The 25,565-nt window shown below is 43.4% G+C and overlaps 1 protein-coding gene across 11 annotated transcripts in view; it reads right to left on the bottom strand.

Annotated features, from left to right (window-relative positions):
- Positions 1-411: 411 nt before the first annotated feature.
- Positions 412-25,565, bottom strand: part of CSNK1G1 (casein kinase 1 gamma 1) — a 141,068-nt gene continuing 115,914 nt past the window's right edge. Inside the window, exons 10-13 of one of the 11 annotated variants that reach the window (XM_055278169.2) lie at positions 23,408-23,518; positions 15,358-15,464; positions 11,254-11,277; positions 412-6,650 (exon numbers count right to left, since the gene is read on the bottom strand). In XM_055278169.2, the coding sequence (XP_055134144.1) occupies positions 6,596-6,650; positions 11,254-11,277; positions 15,358-15,464; positions 23,408-23,518 (297 nt within the window). In that variant the 3' untranslated portion in view covers positions 412-6,595. The other 10 variants (XM_055278170.2, XM_055278168.2, XM_055278175.2 and 7 more) reach the window with 10 other exon arrangements.

Here is a 25,565-nt window from a genome sequence, read left to right as displayed (position 1 = left end):
ACCACGCCCAACTAATTTTTGTATTTTTAGTAGAGACAGGGTTTCACCATGTTGGCCAGGCTGGCCTCGAACTCCTGACCTCAAGTGATCCACCCGCCTTGGCCTCCCAGAGTGCTGGGATTACAGGCGAGAGCCACTGCGCCCGGCCAATATTTATTTTTTTAATTAAAAAATAATTTTCTTCTTCAGCACTTGAAGAGAGACAGCAATATTTATTTTTGAAGTGACTCACAGGAGAAGACAATATTTAATCCAAGGAATGAAACAAGAATGCCAAATTATCAGGCATTTATTTTTGTTCACAGGAGCCTTGAATCGCATCAAAGTAAGTCCTAGCTAGATTGTTAATTAAAAATGAGCCAAGGGAGATTAAAAACAGACAAACCAATCAACCAACCAAACAAGCAGAAGTAGCCAAGAAAGGTAAGACATTTTATTTTACATACAAAAAGGGTGCAAACTGAGTCCTTTCCTCCCCAAACTGGGGAAGAGGTATACTTAAAGATCACATTTGTGTTTTCCATGGTGCCCTAGGAAATGGGCTACTCTGAGATCACATATCAGAACCCATTTCCATTTTCTCCAAAGAAGGCTACTTCCTCTGCAGAGAAGCTTTTCCTAATGGTGCACAAATATCTCTCCTGGAGGAACCATTTCAAATACACTTGAAATTGACATTCATGTTTAAAAATACTACAAATTTCATTTTCACAGCTGAGCTTTGTGACCAGTGCCAGGGTTTATGAAACATTATACATCTAAAAAAAAAAGTAAAAAAAGAGGCATTTAACAATAATCAGACACATCCACACATTAAAACTGATTTCCACTGCTGATTTATACATTATCTAGTTGTTTAAAAATCAATCAACATCCCAACATCTTTTTAAGAGTACAATGGGCAAAGATCAAAGACAGATAAATAATAATATAATAAATTAGAGCATGTAATACATCCAATGGGAATTGCTGAATCAACATTATTTTCCATCGGGGGTATATATTTTTGGTTTATCTTTATCTTTTCTGCTGTTATTTTTTTTCTCTGCTTGATAAAATGGGGCTCATTCCTAAAGCCAGCTTGCTGAGACACTAATTTCAGAAGCTCACTTGTCACTTGTTTACCTCTGAGAATACTCAGGAACACATGGTTCCCAGCAACTTGGGCTGGGTCTTTATGGAAGTGAAATGCACATAGATGAACACACGCACTCACGTGCGCACACACACCACACACAGACACGCAACACACACTTCCATCTGTAAATATATTTCTCCCCAAAGAAATGGCTCATCTTTCCTGAGACATTCCTAATAGAATGATAAGCCTTCTAAAAAAGGCTTTTGGTGCAAGGGCTGGCCTGGGATTTGGTCTGGAGCTCATGAACTGAAAATGTCTCACCTGTACTGAAAGAGGGGTGGGTGGGGACATTCAGAACAGCTGTCCTCTTGTGGGTGTTACTGGAATGGCTGCACCACACCCCCACTTATTACCATGAATAATCCTCTGCTCTGAGACCTTATAGATGGTGATGGCACTGGGAAAGTGATTATGAGGAGTAAAAGAAGAAAAATAAAAGAAATTCTGTCTACAGAACTGAGGTTTCTTTGTAACATCAAGTTTGGTAATCAAACTAGAAATACAAGGAATACATGTTCACTTTGTCCCTTGAAAGGTGATTTACAAATACTGGAAGTGGGTTTTCTGGTTGTGTTTTGAGAAAATAGGTCAACTACCACTGTGTATTATCCAGGGATAATACACATTGAATACAATGAGAAACCTATTTTTTTGTACTTAGTCACCTGCAAAAGGAGTTAGGAAAAACATTTTTAAGACTGCTTGCTGGATAAAAGACTTTCAAGATTCCTTACTTGTGGCTAAAACATTGCTCAAAACTTTATAAACCCAAGTAAGGGCGATGGTTGCCTCTTCTTTTTCTTATTCAGAAACAAAATCACCCCCCATACACCAAAAAACAAACTGAAAACAAACAACAACAACAAAAAAACAAAACCCAAAGCCAAAGGAATCCCAATTTGATTCCTATCAACCCCTCATGGGAAAGACTAGGAGTCTCTGCCGTCAACCTCTAGATAGGACTTCCCTGGAGTCTGCAAAAGCAAGAACCCGAGAGATAAGTGCCTGTCACTCACGTGGCCAATTCAGATGGGTTGCCTAATTATCCTGGCTCCCTGAGGGTTTCTGGAATTCGTCTGCCCACCATAGGGCAATGGTGGGGATGGTGGCAGTGGCGTGGCAAAGGCAATGTTGGCTGTATGGTGTTGCAGGCTCCCAATCTGAGAAACGAACCCTAATATGGTTCTGACACTGGAGACAATGTTGTTAGGGCAACTCAATGGGAATGGAGAGCTGGTTTAAATGTGAAATGGAAGAGGTGGCTGGGACACAGGAGGCATGTGGGCTTGGGAGATACGTCAAACGAAAGTTCCTCTGAGAAGACGTTTTCTTGGCTGCCATGGAAGTTCTCATTTTTGAGAAATGCAAGCCATGCTTGCTCACTGGGAGGAGGAATGGATTTTATCTCTTACATAAAATAGTTAAGGCTATAATCTTTAGTAACCACTCTGACATTACATTATCATTGTTACATATTTCTGGCATTAAAAGTGGTTACTAGCACTGAAAATCAACACTGAATATGCACTACCAGCATATCTTTCCACTGAACTAAGTTTGGAAATTACTTTAGGGGTGATGGTCACCTTTTCTGGCTAATGGGCAGGGACTGTTTTCTAAGTACTTGGAGTTCATTTAGAAAAAAGAGACAATCAACACGTCTAGAAACCTCAGGATCTTTGCTGTCATCTGTAGCTCATGCATTCCAATATAAAATGGGATTTTAACTGGAAGCTAATCTTGCACCTTCCTAGACCCTGTTTATTGCCAGACAGGCCCCATAATAGCAGAAGAATGTCAATTAAGGCAGTCATGAGTGCACACTGGCTGTCAGGATGCTCTATCCACTCTTGGGGGCAGTCTGGAGTGAGATCTCTGGAAAGCGCCAAGGTGCGTAGAGCAAGTTGACCAACTCTTACTGCAGAGACACAAATGATACCCTGGTCAAAAGGGAGTGGGGGGGACCATTTATGCCTTGGTGGAGTCTTGGCCTTTGTGCCTCAAATCTGTTTAGGATGCAATGTCTGAGGGACTGTAGAGCTTGAGAAAACTCCTAATGTATACTATTAAGGGTTTTTATGAACAGATGCTGAGTTAGCTTTCAGGAAAAACAACTGCATCAATCCCAAAGAAAAAGATCCTTAGGCACCATACTTGTGAAATGGAGAAAGCTCAGAAACTACAGAGCAAGTGGATGGGTGGGGACAGTCAGCGAGTGCATGCCCTAACCCCAAGGATCTGGCTGAGGCATACAGCTAAGGAACTGTAGCAGTAGGGCTGAGGAGGGAGCCCTGGTTTGTTGATGGGGCTGAAACTGATGGCCAATTGCATCTAGGGTACTCAGGTTTTTTGCTTAATTTTAAGGAAGATCCCATCAGAATCTCCCAGGTCTGGGACCACTTTGAAGTGCCAATGGCCCTGGAGGGATCACCATTACCCTGCATGCTAAAGGGACCTGGGATTCTTTACCTTTGTTATGAAAACCAAATATCTAGTAAGAGATTTGTGGAGGTTGGAAGGTGAGAACAGTGTTTTAGGAAGGACAGTCCCCTACAACTGATCCAGTAAAAATTTTAAGACAAAAAAAAAGTCGCAAATCCAGCTGCAAGGCAGCTTGCCCTGCAGCCAAGCTGGTCAGTGCCTTTGCTTTTGTGTGTGTGTGTGGAAGCAGGGTGAGGGGCTGAAGAGAGGCACTCAGTAAAGTATAGAGTGCCAGGATGCTCCAGGCATTCCCACCATTTCCCTCTGCCCCTTTTTTTTTTCTTTTTAGACAGAGTCTCACTCTGTTGCCCAGGCTGGAGTGCAGTGGTGCGATCTCGGCTCACTGCAACTTCTGCCTCCCAGGCTCAAGTGATTCTCCTGCCTCAGCCTCCTGACTAGCTGGGACTATGGGTGCATTCCATCATGCCCAGCTAATTTTTGTATTTTTTGTAGAGACGGGGTTTCACCATGTTGGCCAGGCTGGTCTCAAACTCTTGACCTCACGTGATCCACTTGCCTTGGCCTCCCAAAGTGCTGGGATTACAGGCGTGAGCCACTGCGCCTGGCCTCCCTCTACCCTCTCGAGAGGCAAGGCATTTTCTATACAGGGGTGAGGAAAAGTTACACTTTCTATACAGTAAGTTAGCATTGCCCAAATCCCAGCTGAGAAACGATGTAAATTTTAGTGACAGGGCTGTAACCAGTAGGTAATGGCAAGGACAAAAATCCCAATATTCACAGTCCTTGTAGGGAAGGGGTGTGATACTGCATCTCCCTGCCACTCTATGTTTCATATATAAAACATTTATAGAAATGACATATTACCATCTTTTTATAAGCTAAGCAGGTTTGATGCCAGTGAAATGATATTCCCTAGCCAAGGTCCAGTGGAACAGATGAAGCCCAGTACCTCTGATCCATGTTAATGTTATTTCTCCTCTGTGTAAGGTACATCAAGGGAATTTTTCAAGAAATGGCAACTACCAGAAAATACCTCCACACCCTCCAGTCCAAAAGACAGCCCTACACCTCACGCCAGAGGTGAAGACTTCTAAGCTCCACAAACCATCAGACTAAGTCACCCATCAGCCACTGTGCTCCATGGTTAGCTCTCTACTCCCAGATACAAGACCTCTTTCCTGATGTAAATGACTTTTTCTCTTCTGTCACCTCTGGAATGAGGAGTCATTGTTTGGTTAAGCCACTAAACTCAAATGAAAATTGGGCATGAGAAGAGTAACTCCACACATGAAAGACTTGTCAAACAGTGAATGAGGAACCAAGATCCTTCACAGTAGTACCTCATATGAAAACACCATGGGGGGAGGCTGAGGGCATACCGGGAAAAACATGGTTAGAGGCATGGCCACCTTTCTGGAAGGAGTCTATGTGCAATTGAGAAGATAATTTCAGACCTTTCATTCCAGTCTCCTTTTCCCTGGAATGTTCCAGCACCAAACAATCTTTCCCTCCTTTTAAATGCAGCCCCATATACTGCATCTTAAGCCTGCTATGGACCTGCTGGGAGAAGATCTTCATAAGCTTGGTTTCTGATAAGGCAGGCCAGCCCAAATGCTACAGCTCAGCTATTGGGGCAGATAGGATACACCGATTTTCTTTTCCTGGCCCTATAATGCCACACCCTGAGGTCCCTCTGGCAGGTGGAAGGCAGGTTCACTGTCCTCCTCTTTTTTTTCCACTAATGGCAATATGGTGGTGGCTGTTTCATCACTAATTTTTCCCCCAAGTCACCAGGAAGTCACATGGCTATCTAGTTGGAAGTCCCTGGCAGCAGAGGAAACAATTTCAATTTTTTTTGTTAAGCATCTCCTTCTCTGGGATGAGCTGTTTCCTGGTCACAGTCTGGCTCGGCTGGCTCATCTCATGTTCTGGAGAGCTAGGTTTTCAAACTGTAAGCTGATTAGGTCAAGATGCTCTGGTAGGGACATTCTTCAGCTGCTGAGAAGATGAATGAAAATTCAAGTATGTTTTCTTGCCAACCTGAGTGTTCACTCAGAATGACACCGAGTTTGGCTTCTCTTCTGGGTGCTGCAGATCAAACTCTTTCCACTGAGAATGTCCTCTGGACCCATGTTCTCTCTGAATGGCTTGGCTGGCCCCATCCCCCTCAAAACAGGTAAAAGTAAAACCCCCAATATAACCAGACACAATATGCATCTGCCATGTTTTTGTTTTTGTTTTTGTTTTTTTAAAAAAAACTAAAAGTGCAACAAAGTCAGTTTTCTTTCCTTTGCTCAGAACAATTTTCATTGTCCTACTACCTGGAGAAGAGTTTGTCAAAAAAGCTAAGAACGCCAACACACAGGGACAGTAGACTGCAGATTGCTCACAGCTTGTGTCCTACAGTGTAACTTCACAGGAGGGAGGGAAGAAGGAACCTGAACCCCAAGGCCAGCTGGGATGAATGCCGCACAGGCACAGAGGAAGAGGAAACCATACTGCCAGGCACACGTGGGATACGGAGAAGGTTCTTCTCCAGCCTAGGTCTGTCATTTTCCTCCTACCTTCTTGGCCTTACCCCCAGCCTCTTGATCTCCTTCTGCAGACAAAGCCTTTAGCTCACTAGGTTTTATGCTAGAGAGGGTTGAGGGTGGGGTAAAAACCAGGAGTAAACTAAGGGGAAGAAGGAGAATAGTAGTCCTTGAGTTTTTGTGAATGACACCTTCACTGTAAACAATGGGAAGGAGAGTCAACCAGGCAGCCCTATGGGCAAGCAGTGGAGGAACAGCAGCTCTGGGACCTGCTCAGAGCCTTAGGCAGGCGGAGATGGCCAATGACCCACTAGGCCCTGGCTGCCCGCACTGGCTCCTTTTGGGGGCATCTGTTTTCTTCTTTTTGGTTTGGATATCCACCCTCCCCCAAAGAGGAGTCCCTTCCAATGAGAAATGGCAGGAGCTGCAGGTACAATTGAGTCAGAGTCCCCAGGGCCTGAGGACTCCTGGGAGGCACTGGTCACTTGTGGCGCTGAGCAGTCTTCTTCCTTTTCCTCTTAAAGAAACAGCAGCACCTGGAGCACAAGGAACATTGCAAGTCAGTGCGGGAGGCCTGCAGCTTCCAGCAGACTTCTGCCTGCTTCTGCTTACTGTAGGGGGTGGAATTTTCCCCCTGGCACCCACCCATAGGGACCACCCACCATCTACAGTGCACGCACTGGAGGCAGTGGGCAGTGTCTGCCAGAAAAGCCAAAGGAAATAGCGGCTTGATTTCAATCTGCAGTCATCCTACCTAATTATCAAGATGGTGCAGGATAGGCAGGGCTGAAATAGGCATTACTGGAAGGAGGATGAAGAAGGCTCATAGTTTAGCACCCAACCCAGATGCCTCACCTTATCAAGAGCCAAGACTGGGGGTCCTCAGGGCTGCATAAAAATAGTCTACATTGTCTACTCCTTGATACTGAGGGCACAATTATTTAATGCAACTCACTGGCCAGAGGGCAGGGAGGCTAAAATAAGGCAAACAAATCCCATGATAAGTATGATGTCTGGAACTCTAGGAGGATCTCAGGATGTTACCAATGAAGGATTAAGGATTCTCTCCATCCCCCTCTCTGCCCTCACCCACCGAAGTAGGCAGGAGAGGCCCTGACTCTAATAATGACTGTGAGCCACATCTCCTGACATCAGTACAGCTCCCCTTTTCATTTGGAGGGGACCACTGTCACAGCCCAAGAGCTGACCATCGGGATGCTCTCACTCCCCAATTTAGGGAGTGAGATACAGGGCACTCCCCAGTTTAGCTTCCTGAGACTGCTGCTGTGCCAGATGGGGTTTATGAACTGGCCCTGTTTAGGATGGAGGTGGGATTGGCTCCTTTACGAGTCCTCCAAGTTCTGCTCCCTGGGGACTAGCCACAGTTCTGGCACATCCCTAAGTCTGAGTATCCCCCCTCTCACTCCTGTCTTTAGAACAGGAAGAATCACTCTTGCTCAGGCAGTCCAGAAGCAGGTGATGAGTGCTGTGGCAAGGTGCACAAGATATGTCCTTTCTGGGGAGCTGACACATGGGGAATGAGAATGAAAGGGACAGAAGGTGGTGGATGAGTCAAAGATGCTGGATGATGGAGGGCAGTAAAGTTGGAAGCATAGCTCAGACTTGCTAGATCCTTGAAAGAAAACTTTTCTGAAAAAACTATCTTTGAGTCTCTTGCCTAGTCATTGCAGGTATAATGCCAGCAATATTCATATGGAAATAAAGACTGTTACTTACTTCCCATACCCCTAGGTATTCCATTGTAGCCAAGATTCCCTCTCTTTTTAGTTACACTCCTTGGTATTCCTACATCCAATGGACTAGTTATCAAAAACTGGAGAAAGTTTCTAAGAATGCAGAAACAAACATTTACACAGACCATGATGGGCTTTAATCGTATCTGAATGAATCAAACATGAAAATTTTAGAAATAGGAGTTTTTTTTTTTTTTTTTTTTTTTTTTTTGAGACAGAGTCTCGCTCTGCCGCCCAGGCTGGAGTGCAGTGGCGCAATCTCGGCTCACTGCAAGCTCCGCCTCCCGGGTTCAAGCCATTCTCCTGCCTCAGCCTCCCAAGTAGCCGGGACTACAGGCACCCACCACCACGCCCGGCTAATTTTTTGTATTTTTAGTAGAGACGGGGTTTCACTGTGTTAGCCAGGATGGTCTCGATCTCCTGACCTCGTGATCCGCCCACCTCGGCCTCCCAAAGTGCTGGGATTACAGGCGTGAGCCACTACGCCCGGCCAGAAATAGGAGTTTCTTAAGAGGGTCTTTGGAAAGATTTTCTCTGAAAGTATCAATGACATTTGTGATGTACTATTAATGGGTGCAAATATAATCACTAAGCAAAGTGTCATATGTATTTGGAAACTAAATTCTTTTAAATAAAAGTGACCAACATTTTTGATTGTTAAAAATAATCTTCAATGGAAACCCTGGATAAGAATAAGAATTCAAGAACAAATGGTGTTTTTTGGTGTTTTTCTTTCTTTTCGTTCTTTTTTTTTTTTTTTTGAGACTGAGTCTCACTCTGTCAGTCAGGCTGGAGTGCAATGGCACCATCTCTGCTCACTGCAACCTCCGCCTACTGGGCTCAAGCGATTCTCCTGCCCCAGCCTCCTGAGTAGCTGGGATTACAGGTGCCCACCAGCACGCCCGGCTAATTTTTGTATTTTTAGTAGAGATGGGGGTTTCACCATGTTGGCCGGGCTGGTCTCGAACTCCTGACCTCAAATGATCCACCTGCCTCGGCCTCCCAAAGTGCTGGGATTACAGGTGTAAGCCACTACCCCCGGCCCAAATGGTGTTTTTCTATACGTATGCTTTAGAAATTGACATTTTCCAAGTTGAATGTCCTGAAATTAATAATAAAAGAGGCAAATTAAATCTCTATTTCAATAGACTTACCTCTTTTCTTCTGAATTATGATTTTCAGAGGTATTACTAACTTTTAAGTCAACTTCTATTCTTAATCTTTTTGGAAGATGCTAAGATGACGATTTTGTGTTTTTAAGAAAGCAATAAAAAAAGTTTAAAATACTGTTTAAGTCCATTTCAAACCGTACAATAACTTCTCTTTTACCTCCTCCAAGGCAAGCCATAAGAATTAATGTCTGCTTACAAGCATATCATAACTGGATGTGCAATGCTGAACCCATCTGACTAAAAGGGAGTGTGAGCTATGGTTCAAAGGAGTTGGAATATTTCAAATTTAGAGCCCTGGATTTATCTTTGCTAGTTATTGTAGTTAAAGCTTCAGCAGTGGCAAAGCTTTTAATGATTCTACCTACAAGAAAGCAGGCCCCACAATCTGTTCTTCAACTCTTTGGTGTCTGTGGTGACTACTAGCAACAGGATCTATTAAACTGGGTCAGACTCTAGACCAAGTCCACTGATTGACTTTCAGATGTGTTCCTCTCAGAAGAGAATGAAGGCAGGTGGTGGACCCCTCATGGCTTAGGTTTCCTTTCAGTTGATTCTTTGACTGTTTAGATGACTAGAAGTTCTCAACATGCTGGAGTCAAAATCGATCCAAATCTCCCTACTCTCAAGCCATCTAGTGCTCTTACCCCAGGCCTCTGACCCACTACCTTTTCAATACGTCATTCTTACTATGTCCTGGCCCTCTCTCTTCAGCTATTCCCTTGCTATGTTCCTTTTCTCTGCCATATGTGTACATTCTTCCTTTCTTCTAATACTTAACTCAAGTCCTACAGTGTTTACAAGGACTTCTTTGACCATCCTGTCCATGGTGACCTCTTGACCCCTCAGCCTCTCAAGGGCAATAATCTCAATGTCCTGCAGAACTCCTTATCCTTTCATGTGTATGTCTGATCTCTTCAGCTAGATGGTACCCAAGCTCTTTGGGGCAAATTTTGTAATCCGCCCCCTACCCCACTAGAGTTCCAAGCACAGGGTTGGATAAGCATATAGCAGGCCCTCAAGTATCTGCAGTAAGCATCATGTGACTGACACCGCACAGGAAAAAATAGACCACCACAATGTCGGATTACACAGACACGTATTTGCAAAACAAATAGCTAAAGGTATTCTTTGATCCCCTAAGACTATAAATCTGACCTCCACAAAACCCAGTTGTTTTCTTTAATACATTCCTGTCCCTAAGGAAGCCCCTGTAGGCAATCTGGCTTATATAGTTAGGGTTCAGAAACCAGTGCCCAACCCAGTCACTGAAGACAAATAGAAACATGGCAGTCATGAAACTAGCAGGTTGTTACCTCCATATAGAACATGACTTTACGCATGCGGACGATGTGGGAGAGTTACAATTCCAGACTGCAACAGACCAACAAGTTCAGGAGTACCTGGAAGGTCACAGGCAAGAGAGCAGGGGAAGGGGCTGTCTTGTAGCAAGAATGTTCCTCACCACACATGGATTTTTGAGGGCTTCTCCTTCCATAAACTCCATGTTATTCCTAAAAATACATTCCAGGAACCTTTTCCAGGAGAGGAAAAGACAGGCTCCAATATATCAGTTAGCTGAGTTAGTCCTTGGCCTACTAAACTCTCACATAGGAATAAAGAAAAAGACAATAAACAAAAACAAAACAACTCTCAAAACAACAACAAAACATCCACCTCTCCCTGAAGGAGCTCCCCCTTTTTTGAGGTTCCTACTCTACAGAGGGAAGAGCCAGCTGAATCAAAAAAAGTCAGATTTTCCCAAAGTAGCCAATTTCCAGGTTACAGACCACATTGCAGAATGTGAGATTATCCAGCAATAACTCACTATCCTTGTGGCTGTGAGCAAACACAACTGCTATGTAAAAACTGATACAGTAATCTGGCCCTTTTACCTCTGTCCCTCTCCATATCTGGTTGTATTAATTTGGGAGAAAATTTACTCAGCTAAAAACAGATAATTTTGGATACTGTGGGATACTGTTATGGCAGAAGGAGACAGTGATAAGGTGGGTTTGAAAGAAGGAATAGATTAATTCCTGGGTACAGGCCTGCCCCATCCCCACCTTATGGATCTAGATCCCCAGTCAGGGTGGTTACGGCACAAGGAGTCCTGTGGAAGCTATTTAATGTTCCTAAGGCATTTTGTTTGGCTTTGCCAGTCCCAGCCTAGTCTGGTCCACTCCCCTTGCAATGGACTGGAGAGAGGGACTCACCACAGGTTGAGCATTTTCAGGCAGCTACAGAGTATATAAAGAGAAAAACACAGAAAGGAAGAGAGAGAAAGAGAGAGATATTAGTCCACAGAGGTGAAATGGAAGCGACTCCCTGTGAGCCATGCAAACATGCAGTATGTGTCTGTGTTTAGTTTCTTCTTCTGTCAAGGTAGGGTGAGTAGGCCCAGGCCACTTGGTCCCCACGTTAAAGTGCAGGGTTCGGACAGGAGCCTGACAGAAGCATCAAGGTGGGAGCTGGATCTCAGGGGTAAGGCAAAACAGAAAGAGTTGGTGGGAGCTCCAGGGTGGGCTTTCCTGGGCAACTTCTAGGAAGGCAGCAGGGGAAAGAGCAAATGACCCTGCCTGTAAGAACTCAATCAAGCACTAGGGGTGAACCATTTTGGTTTCCACATGAAGTCTTACTGTGCAATATTAAGCTAGCCTCTCAAATATTCTGAGGGAAAAAGAAAGTCCCTAGCCTTTGTACAAGTCCAACATGCCTGATCAAAGCAGCTAGCAGTTAGATCTTCCTCTAGAGAGGGAGAAAAGGTTTAAGCGACACTTACTTTAACTTATTAGAAGATGAATCACAGGGAGGAGGGTCACTGCTCTGTATTAGGTATAACTACCAGAGAAGGACCTCAATTCTACTCTTGTTAATGCTCAGGAGAAATGAGGTTCACGTTTGTTAAATTATAGCTAAAGTCTGGATAACCAAAAATTCCTGTATTCTTACTGTAACAAAAATCAACCAAAAAGCTGCCTGCCCTTACCACCCTTTAAACCACAAACAAGGACACATGTCCTGGAGCTAGAGAAAAAGGGAATTCACATGTTCATTTTGTACACAGAACAAAACCTAAGACCCTGTTATTTCTTTCCACCTTTACACTAAACAAGCTGGGTGAGGAACCCAAAATCAAAAGCCTGAAAGTGAAGGTTTCACATGGTCTCCCCAGTACTGAGGTGTGTCTCAATATAAGCATCAGCCCCCTCTACCCCACAAGCAGGCTGCATGAACAAATGGCATCACAGCTGCGTGCAATGAGGGGCTGTTTGGAACACCTCGTGCTTCTCTAGCTGTGACTTCTTCCCATGAAAATGATCAACCAGGTGGACACAGGGCTACCCTTTCCTTGCCCCCACACACAAAGGCCAAGAAAAATAACACATGGCTGGGCCCTGACAGTTCTCTGGGCAAGATGGATTGATAGCCCATGAAATCACTAAATGCCCTAAGCCATGAGCTTCGGGATGACATCTGGTCAAATATAATTGCTCCCCTAAGCTTTCTACATCTTTTAGAAGGTCCAAACCTGAAGCTGGTGGCAAAGAGGCACATTTGTCCTTTTGGCTAAATGACAAGACTTTAAACTCTCCTTACATTCTAGAGGTTAGATTATACCAATACAGACTACACCAGATTGAAATCTCTGTGTGAATGAGCCCATATCTTACACACAGAACACAAATACCACACTCACATACACAATTAGTATACACATTTACCAAAATGAGATGAGATGAATGGGTTCAAAAGATAAACCTGTATAGGGCATAACATAAAACTAAAGCCCATTTGATTATTGCATTCAAAGTATACTATTAAATCCAAAGCTAAACTTCTAGCCTTCAAAGTAATAGCCACAAAGGTGAATTGAGAATGCAGTGGGAGCTGGGAACAGGTATGGCCATCCTTCAAACTCTGACAATGTTTGGATCAGACCACGCTTAGTACAGTGGTTCTCAACATTGGCTACATGTTAGAATGACCTGAACTTTTAAAATTCTTGATGCTCAGGCCACATTTCAATAAATTAAATCAGAATGCCTGAGGCCAGACTCAGACATTTGTATTTTCTACCATGCCCCAGATGACTCCAAAGTGCAGCCAGTTGAGAGCCCAGAGGGTGGGAGTAACATATTGTTTATTTAAGATAATGTAGTTTTGTATGGAAATTGAAAACTGTGAGTACCATTAATATCTCCAAGAGATATTAATGAGAATAGGAGCATGTTTCCTTACTAAAATGGTCTTTTCCTGGCATAACCAGCATAACCCTCACCCCCTTATATATCAGTGCCTTATAGAAGCTGGGAGAAGAGCTCTGAAGCTGCCTACAGTTAGCAGGGGCTCAACAAGAGACAGTCAAGTCATCCTCATTTACTTTTGATGTATTGGGTAGGAATCCTCAAGCCCTGGTTTTCCAAGCAAAAACTTTTCTTTTTTTTTTTTGAGACGGAGTCTCGCTCTGTCGCCAGGTTGGAGTGCAGTGGCACAATCTCAGCTCACCACAACCCCTGCCTCGCAGGTTCAGGCGATTCTCCTGCCTCAGCCTCCTGAGTAGCTGGGACTACAGGTGTATGCCACCACACCCAGCTAATTTTTATATTTTTAGTAGAGACGGGGTTTCACCATGTTGGCCAGGATGGTCTCAATCTCTTGACCTTGTGATCCTCCTGCCTCAGCTTCCCAAAGTTCTGGGATTACATGTGTGAGCCACTGCACCTGGCCAAAAACTTTTGTGTGTGTGTGTGTGTGTGTGTGTGTGACAGGGTCACACCTGTCACCCAGGTTGGAGTACAGTGACATGACCATAGCTCACTGCAGCCTGAACCTTCCAAGTACCTGGGACTACAGGTGCATACCACCATGCCCAGCTAATTTTTAATTTTTTTATAGAGATGGGGTCTCATTATGTTGCCTAGGCTGGTCTCAAACCCCTAGACTCAAGTGATCCTCCTGCCTCAGCCTCCCAAAGTGCTAAGATTACAGGCATGAACCACCACACCTGGCTAGAAAGGACTTCTTGAAGGTAAAATGAGTTCATCAAATAGATTGGCAGGGCTGGGCACAGTGGTTCATGCCTGTAATTTCATGACTTTGGGAGACTGAGGCAGGAGGATCGCTTGAGCTTGGGGAATAGAAGCTGCAGTTAGCCATGATCGTGCCACTGCACTCCAGCTTTGGCAACAGAGAGAGACCCTGTCTCAAAAAATAAATAAATAAAAAAGATGGGCAGGAGACCAGCGGAATAGGCAGGAAAGACAACAACACAAAGTGCATCTGGAAGGTGGAAGAATGCAAGTCTCAGTGGCATCTCACTAACTTACATTTAGAGGTATAAGAGTGTTCTGGCTTGTATTAAGCTACCTGGGGCTCATGAGACCACTTAGGTACAATATCACTATAAATATGTTGTCTGCTTCAGAAAACAAGACCCTGGGATATCCTGAAGGTTCTCAAAGGGCTCACAAGAAAGGTCCTCCATATCAGGGATAGCAGCAGTTACTGACTCATGGTGTCTCTATCTCTCCCTACCTGGTATCTTCTTGAAGTCTAAATCTGGATCTAAATTTGTGATGGGGAAAAAAGGGAAAAAAGTGGTAGAAATGCTGCTTTTGCAGCAGAATTGGCAGTTATCTCACCTTCCACCCCAGATTTTAAGAGTTTAAACACAGACCATGCAGCGCACCCAAGGGGCTGGTGGTATGGGTGGGGCAAGACATACACATGCAAGAGAAGCAGAAAAGGGTGTTGGGCAACCTCCTTACCCTCCTGAGATGAGTATGACTTCCATTCTTTTCCCACACTCTCATTCACAGATGCAGACTATAATATTTTTCTTGCCTGACTTAGTCTCTCTGAAGCCAGAATTATTTGAGAGTGAACAAAACGGCCCTGAACTCCTTGTTCCATGACCGTACATCCAGTTGTTAGCCCACAATCAGAAATCGAATGCTATTCAGCATGGCCCATGGTTTAACAGCAGATTTTTCTCTATATCCCATACAGAGCAAGAAGCTCCACAGCCCCAAGAAGCTCATGGCTACTATCTATTGTAGCCCTGATAACATGATTCTTTCAGTTCACTATGTCTTTTTCATGTGAACTAGAAAAATGTGACTGTCTTCCCCGAAATCACAGCTAAAGAAGGGCAGTAGCAGCCTTAAGGTACCATGCAAAAATTAAAACAGTTAAGGAAGAAAGCTGTGGTTACAAGCATGAGAAATCCAGTCTGAGATGAGCAGCACACAGAGAGGAAGAGACAGAAAAGATTTTTCAACCCATGACTTAAGAGCCCCCTTGAAAGATGTACGTACTTAGCTTCCTCCACTACCTCCACCTCGGCATGAGCTGTGATTGGTGCATTGGAGTGGGCTCCCGTGGGATCATCAACATTCAGCTCTCCATTGGTTGAGCTAACCACCTGAAACAGAAAGACAGAGTGTGTGACAGGCACCATGGCAACAGAAATCTCTTGCCAGCGCCAAACAGGGTCACTAAACAGGCAGTGTCTGGAATGTTTGTTTTCCTGGGTTAAGGGATCAATTTAGGGAAGGTTCCCACGCCCATATCATGCGAGAACACTAATATCAATGATGTAATCATATAATGATGATAATAACTTACAAACTGAGTGCCTACTCGGTGTCTGACACTCTGCTACATTGCGTGTGTAAACTTAATCCTTACAAAAATCTTATGAAATAGGTCTTTTTACAGATGGAAACACTAACAAATGACTTAACCAAGGTTTAGAGTTAATATCTGTGAATTTCCATGAGGAAAATTTGTTCTAAACACAGATTCTTTCATATTGCAAAAACACACACATTACTTTGTTAAGTTAAAAATAACTGCATGGCTGACTTCTAAAGGTAAAATCACTTGGCTCCCTTGAATGTGATGGGTGAAGTCTACTTCTCTCAGTTTATTATGCTATAATTATATAGACTTGGTGCTGATGTTGAAAGAAAAAGTTCTAAAAAGGAAGTCAACAGTGGGTACCAGAAACTATAAATAATCACACTTTCCTTCAGAAATTTCCTCATGGCTTTGAGCATTGGTTCGAAGTTACACAAATAACAAGATTGTCACATCCTCTCCGACAAGAGAGAAGATGGTAAAAAAAACACTCTCCCTTGGAAAGCCAGTCTTATTTCAACAATCTTTATTTCAGGTTCACTGTCATCCTACTTCTCACTGATGGTCCCCGAAATGTAAATGAAGGCTCTCACTCCTGTCATCTGGTTAATGTGGACCCGATCAGGCTTCTCTCGCATGTGTAGCTGCTTCTGCCACCTGGTTTCATTTCCAGCACGTGATTCCTGTTTATGTGGGTGCTGGGAAGTGGGAAAAGGGGCCTCACTGCTGGACAAAACACTCTGCTTGTTAAAGACTTTGGCTGAAACATGGGAGAGAACACAAAATAGGATAAACAATTTGGATATCATATGCCCTTGGATAAGTACTTCCATCTATTTGAGATTGTTTCTTCTAGGTTGATGAGAGAATTATACAAGAAAATGTATAAGACTATCTAGTATAATACCTAGTATAAATAAGGGAAGCGGCATAGTGTAGAAATTGCCCTAATCAGCCCTAAGTTTGAACCCCAGCTCCACCAGTTATTTGCTGTGGGTCTTTGGGCAAGATCCTCAGTCTATGCCTAAGCTTCCTAATCTCTAAAATGGGAGAACAATGCTGCTTACCTAATGGTGTTTACTGTGCAGACAACCGACAGAAAGTGCTTAGCCCAGTGGCATGAGACATGGTAACAGCTCAATAAATGGTCATCTTACTGTTACTCTCTCTCCATAACTGTTTATTCTTATCTGCCTCTAGCTCAGGGGTCCTCACCAGCAGTTAATCCACAAAAATTTCCTGAATAGTCATAAAGAGGAGGGTGGGAGGAAATATTTAGTACACGTAGCCTTTGGGACAGATAGGGTGAATACTACTTACTAGCAAGCTATATCCACCATTATTTCTAAACAAGAAATAATTATTGTTCTCATTAATAACACTTTTTTTTTTTGAGAGAGAGTCGCCCAGGCTGGAGTGCAGTGGCACGATTTCGGCTCATTGCAACCTCTGCCTCCCAGGTTCAAGCGGTTCTCCTGCCTCAGTCTCCCGAGTAGCTGAGATTACAGGTATGTGCCACCACACCTGGCTGTTTTTTTTGTTTTGTTTTGTTTTGTTTTTTTAGTAGAGATGGGGTTTCACCATGTTGGCCAGGCTAGTCTTGAACTCCTGATCTCAGGGTGTCCACCCACCTCGGCTTCCTGAAGTGCTGGGATTACAGGCATGAGCCACTGTGCCCGGCCTCCAGCTGAATCTTTATAAAAGACTTTTATTTGTTTAAACACAAGGAGACTTAAAGATTAAAACGGATTAAAAGAGACTAAGACATTGTAAAAGACTGATGAGGCATATTGCATTGGTTAATTCGAGGCATGAACCTTGATTAAATCCTGGACACTACAATATTAATTCTGGGGACAACTGGAATTAGATGGAATGTGACATGAACTGTATATTAGATATTATGAAATTAACTTTCTTAGAATGTCTTCGTTCTTAGAAGATACAGGCTGAAGTACTTTGGGATAAGATATAATGATGTCTGCAACTTACTTTCATATGGTTTAGCAAGCAAACACACACACAAACTTTCACTCATAGATTTAAAGCAAATATGGCAAAATCTTAATAATTCGTTCAGCAAGGTTAGAGATATACAAGAGTTCATTGCATTTCCCTCCCGATTTCTTTGTAGAGTTGAAATTTTCAATACAAAAAGTTGAGGAAAAACCAGCAAAACCAAAAAGTTGAGGAAATAGGGTATATGGATTGGAAAACCACAGCTCCTCACTCTAATGCTATCCTGTTAATTTCCTCAGTGCTTCATTTGCTTCTTGTGGACATACTCTGGCTGCATACCAGTGATAATACTGGTAAACTCATTCTGTGAGCACAAGGGTTACAGGAGAAAACATAGTAAGTTTCTAGTGGACAATTCAGGAACTAGACAAGATGTTAAATAAAATGTCTTGGCTTCTATTCACATGAATGAAACATTAGTAAGCATCACCACTGAGAATTACCTGGTGACTCTGCGTCATGAGGCCTGCTCACAGCGTTTCACATGGCTTATACTTCCTAAATTCTCCTTGCTACAAATTGCCATTTGGGCTATAAGCACTGTCCTTGGGCAATCTAAGGAATAAGAGGTTATCCCCATTTTACAGACTAGACATCTTGTCTGTATCAATGAGCATCTGGTCTCAAATGAATGAGACATCAACAGAGCCTCCATTCTCTACTTTTAAACTTAATTGTACCAAAAACATACTTAAAGGCCCAGATGTGTAGCCTTTAAGTCTACACATCTGGGCCTTCACAGCATCCGCTTAATTATTTCAGGTTAGAGGTCTGGTTTGTCAAACTACTGAACTGCAGGCAGTGGAACAAACACTGTGTAAATGATGGAAGAGTTGGATTCTAGGCCTTGTTCTACCATTAACATCCTCTGTGAGCCCTATTTTCTAATTCTACAAGACAAGGCAAATGACCATGATCCTATCAACTTCATAAATATGAAGGGAATTAAATACAATGATGCTTAGAAAATAAATTTAAAAAAATTAAAAAGAATCTTATGAATAACAAGTTACTGACATTTTAAACAATATTATCTTTATGTTTTCCTTATTTTTTTTTTGGAGATGGAGTCTCGCTTTGTTGCCCAGGCTGCAGTGCAGTGGAGTGATCTTGGCTCACTGCAACCTCTGCCTCCCGAGTTCAAGTGATTCTCCTGCCTCAGCCTCCCGAGTAGCTGGGACTACAGGTATGCACCACCACGTCTGGCTAATTTTTGTATTTTTTAGTAGAGATGGGGTTTCACCATATTGGCCAGGCTGATCTTGAACTCCTGACCCCAAGTGATCCAGCTGTTATGTTTTTCTCTATTAAATTTTTAGTATAACTTTATGGCCGGGTGCGGTGGCTCACGCCTGTAATCCTAGCATTTTGGGAGGCCGAGGCAGGCAGATCACGAGGTCAGGAGATCAAGACCATCCTGACTAACACAGTGAAACTCCATCTCTACTAAAAATACAAAAACTTAGCCGAGAGTGGTGGCGCATGTCTGTAGTCCCAGCTACTCGGGAGGCTGAGGCAGGAGAATGGTGTGAACCTGGGAGGCGTAGCTTGCAGTGAGCAGAGATAATGCCACTGCACTCCAGCCTGGGCGACAGAGAGAGACTCCGTCTCAATAAATAAATAAATAAATAAATAAATAAATAAATAAATAAATAATTTTTAGTATAACTTCATTATAAAAGATAATAAAAAATAAGCTTCATTATAAAAAGCTTTATTTGCGGCCGGGCATGGTGGCTCATGCCTGTAATCCTAGCACTTTGGGAGGCCGAGACAGGCAGACTGCCTGAGCTCAGGAGTTCGAGACCAGCCTGGACAACATGGTGAAACCCCGTCTCTACTAAAATACAAAAAATCAGCTGGGCGTGGTGGTGGGCACCTGTAATCCCAGCTACTCAGGAGGCTGAGGCATGAGAATTGCTTGAACCTCAGGAGGCGGAGGTTGTGGACAGCCAAGATCATGCCACTGCACCCCAGCCTGGACAACAATGAGAAACTCTGTCTCAAAAAAAAAAAAAAAAAAAGATTTGCATATTTCAAATAGACATTTATTTTGCTTTAATCACTATTAAAATTAATCGCTTATTACTCTGGCTATGCCAAACAAGACCCATTAATATCTTATAGCATTACTCATGAGAAAGACTAAGATGAAGCACTGTTTTGACGTTCAGACCTGGTAATATCCCTTTTAGGAGTCTCAATAATTTGGGTTATTAGTTTCATTTCTTAAAATGTCACTGTGAGGAGAAATCAGAGCTGTGTACCAAAGGAAACAGTACTTTAACTCATGTGTCATTCTAAGTCTTATGTCCTTACTTGGTCCTGAACATTTCTAAAAACTCCCTAAACATTTTAATTTAGACAACTTTAGAGGACTCTTTTTGAAAGGGAAAATATATTATCTTCTTGCATTTAGGCCTTCCACACATAAAAGATCTGTGGAAATACTGGAAGGATGAGAACCATGGGGGTCTGCCCATTAAAGATGTTGGAACAGGAGTCTCCATGTGCCTTATCAGAGCAAACTTTTCTTGTCTTAGCATTCTGCACTCCCTCCTAGGGTCATGGTGTCTGCAAGTCACCCAGGTTAGGCCAAACATGATTTTACTACGTTACCTCTGGCAAGTGAGACAACTCAGAAATATGTGGACATCTGTTGTGTTAGGAAAGTATTGTTAATTTGGTTTGCAAAAGGTATGCTAAAAACAGTGTAAGCCCAAAGATGCCAAAGTAATGAGGAGCAGCAGAGCTGAAAATAATATTAGGTAAATGGTGTAACTGCCTGTCGTCTATCTAAGTGCCAAGGAAGCTGGTAAAACTTAGTTTATAGGGAGTAGAGGAAGTTGCATGTTTCAAAAGAGCTGCCAAAGACACCTCAATTGGACCCAGTTCTAAAGGACACTTTACGAGGCCAGGCACGGTGGCTCACACCTGTAATCCCAGGACTTTGTGAGGCCGAGGCGGGTGGATCACTTGAGGTCAGGAGTTTGAGACCAGCCTGGGCAACATGGCAAAAACCCATCTCTACTAAATATCCAAAAATTAGCTGGGTATGTGGCACGTGCCTGTAATCCCAGCTGCTCTAGAGGCTAAGACAGGAGAATCGCTTGAACCCAGGAAACAGCAATTGCAGTGAACCAAGATCGCACCACTGCACTCCAGCCTGGATGACAGAGCAAGGCTCCGTCTCAAAAAAAAAAAAAAAGGAGAAAAGAAAAAAAGAAATATGCTTATTTTGTAATTATAAAAAGACAAGGATAAACCATAATGTTAAAAAGGAAAACACCAAAGAGCTGCTCTTGCAGCTCTGTTGTGAATAAGCTGCTCTCTTCTATTGGTGTACAGATCCCAGGATCTCCTAACTTTATTATTATACTAGGGATTCCCTTTGTTTCTTTCCTGTGCTGGATCTCTGGTTTCCTGGATCCCAGATATTCCTTTCTTTTTATTTTTTTTGAGATAGAGTCTCATTGTGTTGCCCAGGCTGGAGTGCAGGGGCGCAATCTTAGCTCGCTGCAACTTCTGCCTCCTGAGTTCAAGTGATTCTCCTGCCTCAGCCTCCCGAGTAGCTGGGACTACAGGTACCCACCACCATGACCAGCTAATTTTTTAAAATTATTTCTTAGTAGAGATGGGGTTTCACTATGGTGGCCAGGCTGGTCTTGAACTCCTGACCTTGTGATCTGCCCTCCTCAGCCTCCCAAAGTGCTGGGATTACAGGCATGAGCCATTGCACACGGCTGCTATTCTCTTATTCTATTAATTCTGATAACACACATCCTCATGTGGCTTCATAAGAAAGTGTGCCTGAGAAATAAAATTGAGAGTTTTTGTTTTGTTTTGTTTTGTTTTGTTTTTAAAGAGACAGGGTCTTGCTCTGTCACCCAGGCTGAAATGCAGTGGTACGATCATGGCTCACTGCAGCCTCAAACTCCTGCGCTCAAGCGATCCTCCTGCCTGAGCCTTCCTGGCAGCTAGGACTATAGGCACATACCACCACACCTAGCCAATTTTTCTGTTTTGTGTAGAGACAAGATCTTGCTATATTGCCAGGATGGTCAAGAACTCCTGGCCTCAAGTGATCCTCCTGCCTAGGCCTCTCAAAATGCTGGAATTATAGGTGTAAGCCACTGTGCCTGGCTCCTAAGAGCAATGATTTTTTTTTTTTTTTTTTTTTTTTTTTGAGACAGAGTCTCAGTCCATCACCCAGGCTGGAGTGCAATGGCGTGATTTCGGCTCACTGCAACCTCTGCCTCCCAGGTTCAAGAGATTCTCCTGCCTCAGCCTCCTAAGTAGCTGGAACTATAGGCATGCGCCACCATGCCCAGCTAATTTTTGTATTTTTAGTAGAGATGGGGTTTCACCGTGTTGGCCAGGATGGTCTCAATCACTTGACCTCGTGATCCACCCATCTTGGCCTCCCAAAGTGCTGGGATTACAGGCGTGAGCCACCACGCCTGGCCATCCTAGATAATTTTTTAACTTTCTGTAGAGACGAGCTCTCCCTTTGTTGCTCAGTCTTGTCCAATCCATCATTTTTTTTTTTTTTTTTGAGATGGAGCCTCGTTCTGTCACCCAGGCTAGAGTGTGCAGTGGCATGATCTCAGCTCACTGCAACTTCTGCCTCCCAGATTCAGGCAATCCTCCCACCTCAGCCTCCTGAGTAGCTAGGATTACAGGTATGCGCCACCGGGCCTAGCTAATTTTTTTTTTGTATTTATAGTAGAGATGGGGTTTCACCATGTTGGCCAGGCTAGTCTTGACCTCAAGTGATCCACCTGCTTTGGCCTCCCAAAGTGCTGGGATTACAGGAGCTACCATAGCCCAGCCTCAATCCATCATTTTAACCTATATGATCCTATGTAGTTTTCTATAGGGCCAAAACTGTCTGTCAAGCTGTGATTAAGATCTTTCTATGAATCACTCCTTTAACAGCGTATCCTAGCTGATCAAGGCTACCAAGATGCATTTCTACATGCACAAACCTGTCTGCATCTTTATAAGAATTTATGTTTGACAGCTCTGAGTTCACTGTGTGTCCCAACTGATGGTGTCACTTACCAGTATGAGAATATCAAGGCTAAAATTATTAAAAACATTCACATATAAGACAAGTTAACAGACACCAGATGTTCTAGTACTAAACAGAAAAAAGAGATTCAGAATAGCCCAAATGAAATCAGAAATAATTTTCTTAAGATCACATTGATTCCAGGGAGAAAAAAGGAAACAGCCCAACTTCCTGGGTACCCACTCAGAAACAGATGACTTATACAAATTAACATTCTCAGCTTATGCGTTAAGGCGCATATCATGGAATGAGCAACATAAGCAGTCCTTTAGTCCTCTATCAAAAAATACTTGTAAGTTTCAGGTCTTTATAATTCACAGACTTGACACTAACACAATCCTACCTTGGTGTTATTTTTATGGTTTATCATGAATGCATCAAGGTGGTAGGACTAGGTTAACCAGAAATCAGTATCAGAAATCATATAGATGTTTCTTAGTCAATGACAACAGGAAGCAATCATCTTAACAAGTGACTCTTACCAAGTCCATCTAGACAGAAAATCTACAGAGATACTCAATTAGCCCTTCCTATAAGCTTCCTTTCTAAAGCTGCTGAAGGTTCAGAAGCAAGCCAACATTCCACCAGCCAAGCTGGAAAGGCCAGGAAAAGGCAATAAAGGCAGTAAATACCTGCACTGATCCCCCATGGCGGTCTGCAGCCAAGTGAGACGTCAGGTATGAGGTATTGGTCTGCCGGCTGGGCTGAATTTCCCACTCTCCTCGGCGCTCTGATGATGCATTCTGCTTAGGCATTAGACAGCATGAGAGCAAGATATGGAAGGAAAGGTGAAGCAACAGCAAGCAGTAACAAAATCAAGTACATTCATGTCCCTGTAGGTTTTTCTTTTGATTTTGGATTTTAAACTAACTAGAAAACACTAAGGAAAAGTAAGATTGTCTACATTCATTTTAGCCTTAATGAGTCAATACATGAATCTACAGCATACCCTCCTTACCCAGAACCAGAAAACCAATAACGACCAAAAGAGGAGGGAGGGGGGAAAAACACACAGTCAAAGCTGGGATCATCTTTTAGTTTCCATAGAGGTAAAATTTCAGTAGCCACTAAGCAGATTAAACTCAGAATGTTAAGATTGTTGGGGGTGGTGGCATACGCCTATAATCTCAGCACTTTGGGAGGCCGAGGTGGGCGGATCACGAGGTCTGGAGTTCGAGACCAGCCTGACCAACATGGTGAAATCCTGTCTCTACTAAAATTATAAAAATGAGCTGGGCATGGTGGCACACACCTGTGATCCCAGCTACTCAGGAGGCTGAAGCAGGAGAATTGCTTAAACCCGGGAGGTGGAGGTTGCAGTGAGCCAAGATCGCACCACTGCACTCCAGCCTGCTCGACAGAGCAAGACTCCATCTCGAAAAAAATAATAATAACAAAAAAAAATAGCTACATTGTTTGCCTGGTTCTTCTAGCTAACAGCTTCTAGACTGGAATTAGAAAAAGTTTGCTTATTAATATGATACTGTGAGCGGCCAGGCGCGGTGGCTCAAGCCTGTAATCCCAGCACTTTGGGAGGCCGAGGCAGGTGGATCACGAGGTCAGGAGATCGAGACCACGGTGAAACCCCGTCTCTACTAAAAATACAAAAAATTAGCCAGGCGCGGTGGCGGGCGCCTGTAGTCCCAGCTACTCAGGAGGCTGAGGCAGGAGAATGGCGTGAACCCGGGAGGCGGAGTTTGCAGTGAGCCGAGATTGCGCCACTGCACTCCAGCCTGGGCGACAGAGTGAGACTCCGTCTCAAAAAAAAAAAAAAAAAAAAAAATGATACTATGAATTATTTTCTTCTGGAAAGCAAAAGGGGGGTCGACCTTCAACTGAAAACTTCTTTGGATTCTGCTTTCACTTTAGTATCATTCAGGCTCTCCTCCTTCTTTACCTGCTTTTAAGATCTGCTACTATTCTGATCTTGCTCATATGTGACTTTTGTTCAGAAGAATCTGTTTAGGTGCCTCTTCCCCTGTGCCAGATGGCTGAGTTGTTAACATCATAATGCTCAGCTGTAACAGTCCTAAGGCTCTACAAAAATGAAAAATGAGTAGGTGGAGAGGCAGCAATGAGAGATTAGTAAATCAAATTTTAATTGCTGCTGATATAAACAGCTGCAGGGGTTAGGATGTGATATTGCTGCTCTGCAAGAAAACCAGAAAGGACTATAAATCTTACAAATGTTCACAGCTATAAAAGTTGTATTCTATAAAAAAGGAAGGGCAAGGAAGTAATGGTTTGAGGGTCTATATTCACTCCCCATATTTCAGTATCTCATTGACAAGAGTTGCTTAAAGCTCACCCGTAAGTCACCAAAAAGGCATTTCTCGTAACAATCAGAGCTTTGTACACCAGCTACGATTTACTTTTTGTTTTTTGAGATGGAGTCTCACTCTGTCGCCCAGGCTGGAGTGCAGTGGCGCAGTCTCAGCTCACTGCAAGCTCCGCCTCCCAAGTTCACGCCACTCTTCTGCCTCAGCCTCCTGAGTAGTTGGGACTACAGGCGCACAGCACCATGCCCGGCTAATTTTTTTGTATTTTCAGTAGAGACGGGGTTTCACCATGTTAGCCAGGATAGTCTCGATCTCCTGACCTCGTGGTCCGCCTGCCTCAGCCTCCCAAAGTGCCGGGATTACAGGCGTGAGCCACCATGCCCGGCCAATTTACTCCTTTTTATTAATGGCATATGAAGTCATATGGACAAGAGTACTATAAAGGATCCTGTTCATATTTTCTCTGCTCTTCCTCAGAAAATAAACATATTCTATGAGAAGGCAGCTATAT

The sequence above is a fragment of the Symphalangus syndactylus genome, chromosome 5, assembly GCF_028878055.3.
Source record: "Symphalangus syndactylus isolate Jambi chromosome 5, NHGRI_mSymSyn1-v2.1_pri, whole genome shotgun sequence".
Lineage (NCBI taxonomy): Eukaryota > Metazoa > Chordata > Mammalia > Primates > Hylobatidae > Symphalangus > Symphalangus syndactylus.
The sequence above is the reverse complement of the archived record's forward strand: the minus strand, read 5'-3'. Positions and strand labels throughout refer to the sequence as shown.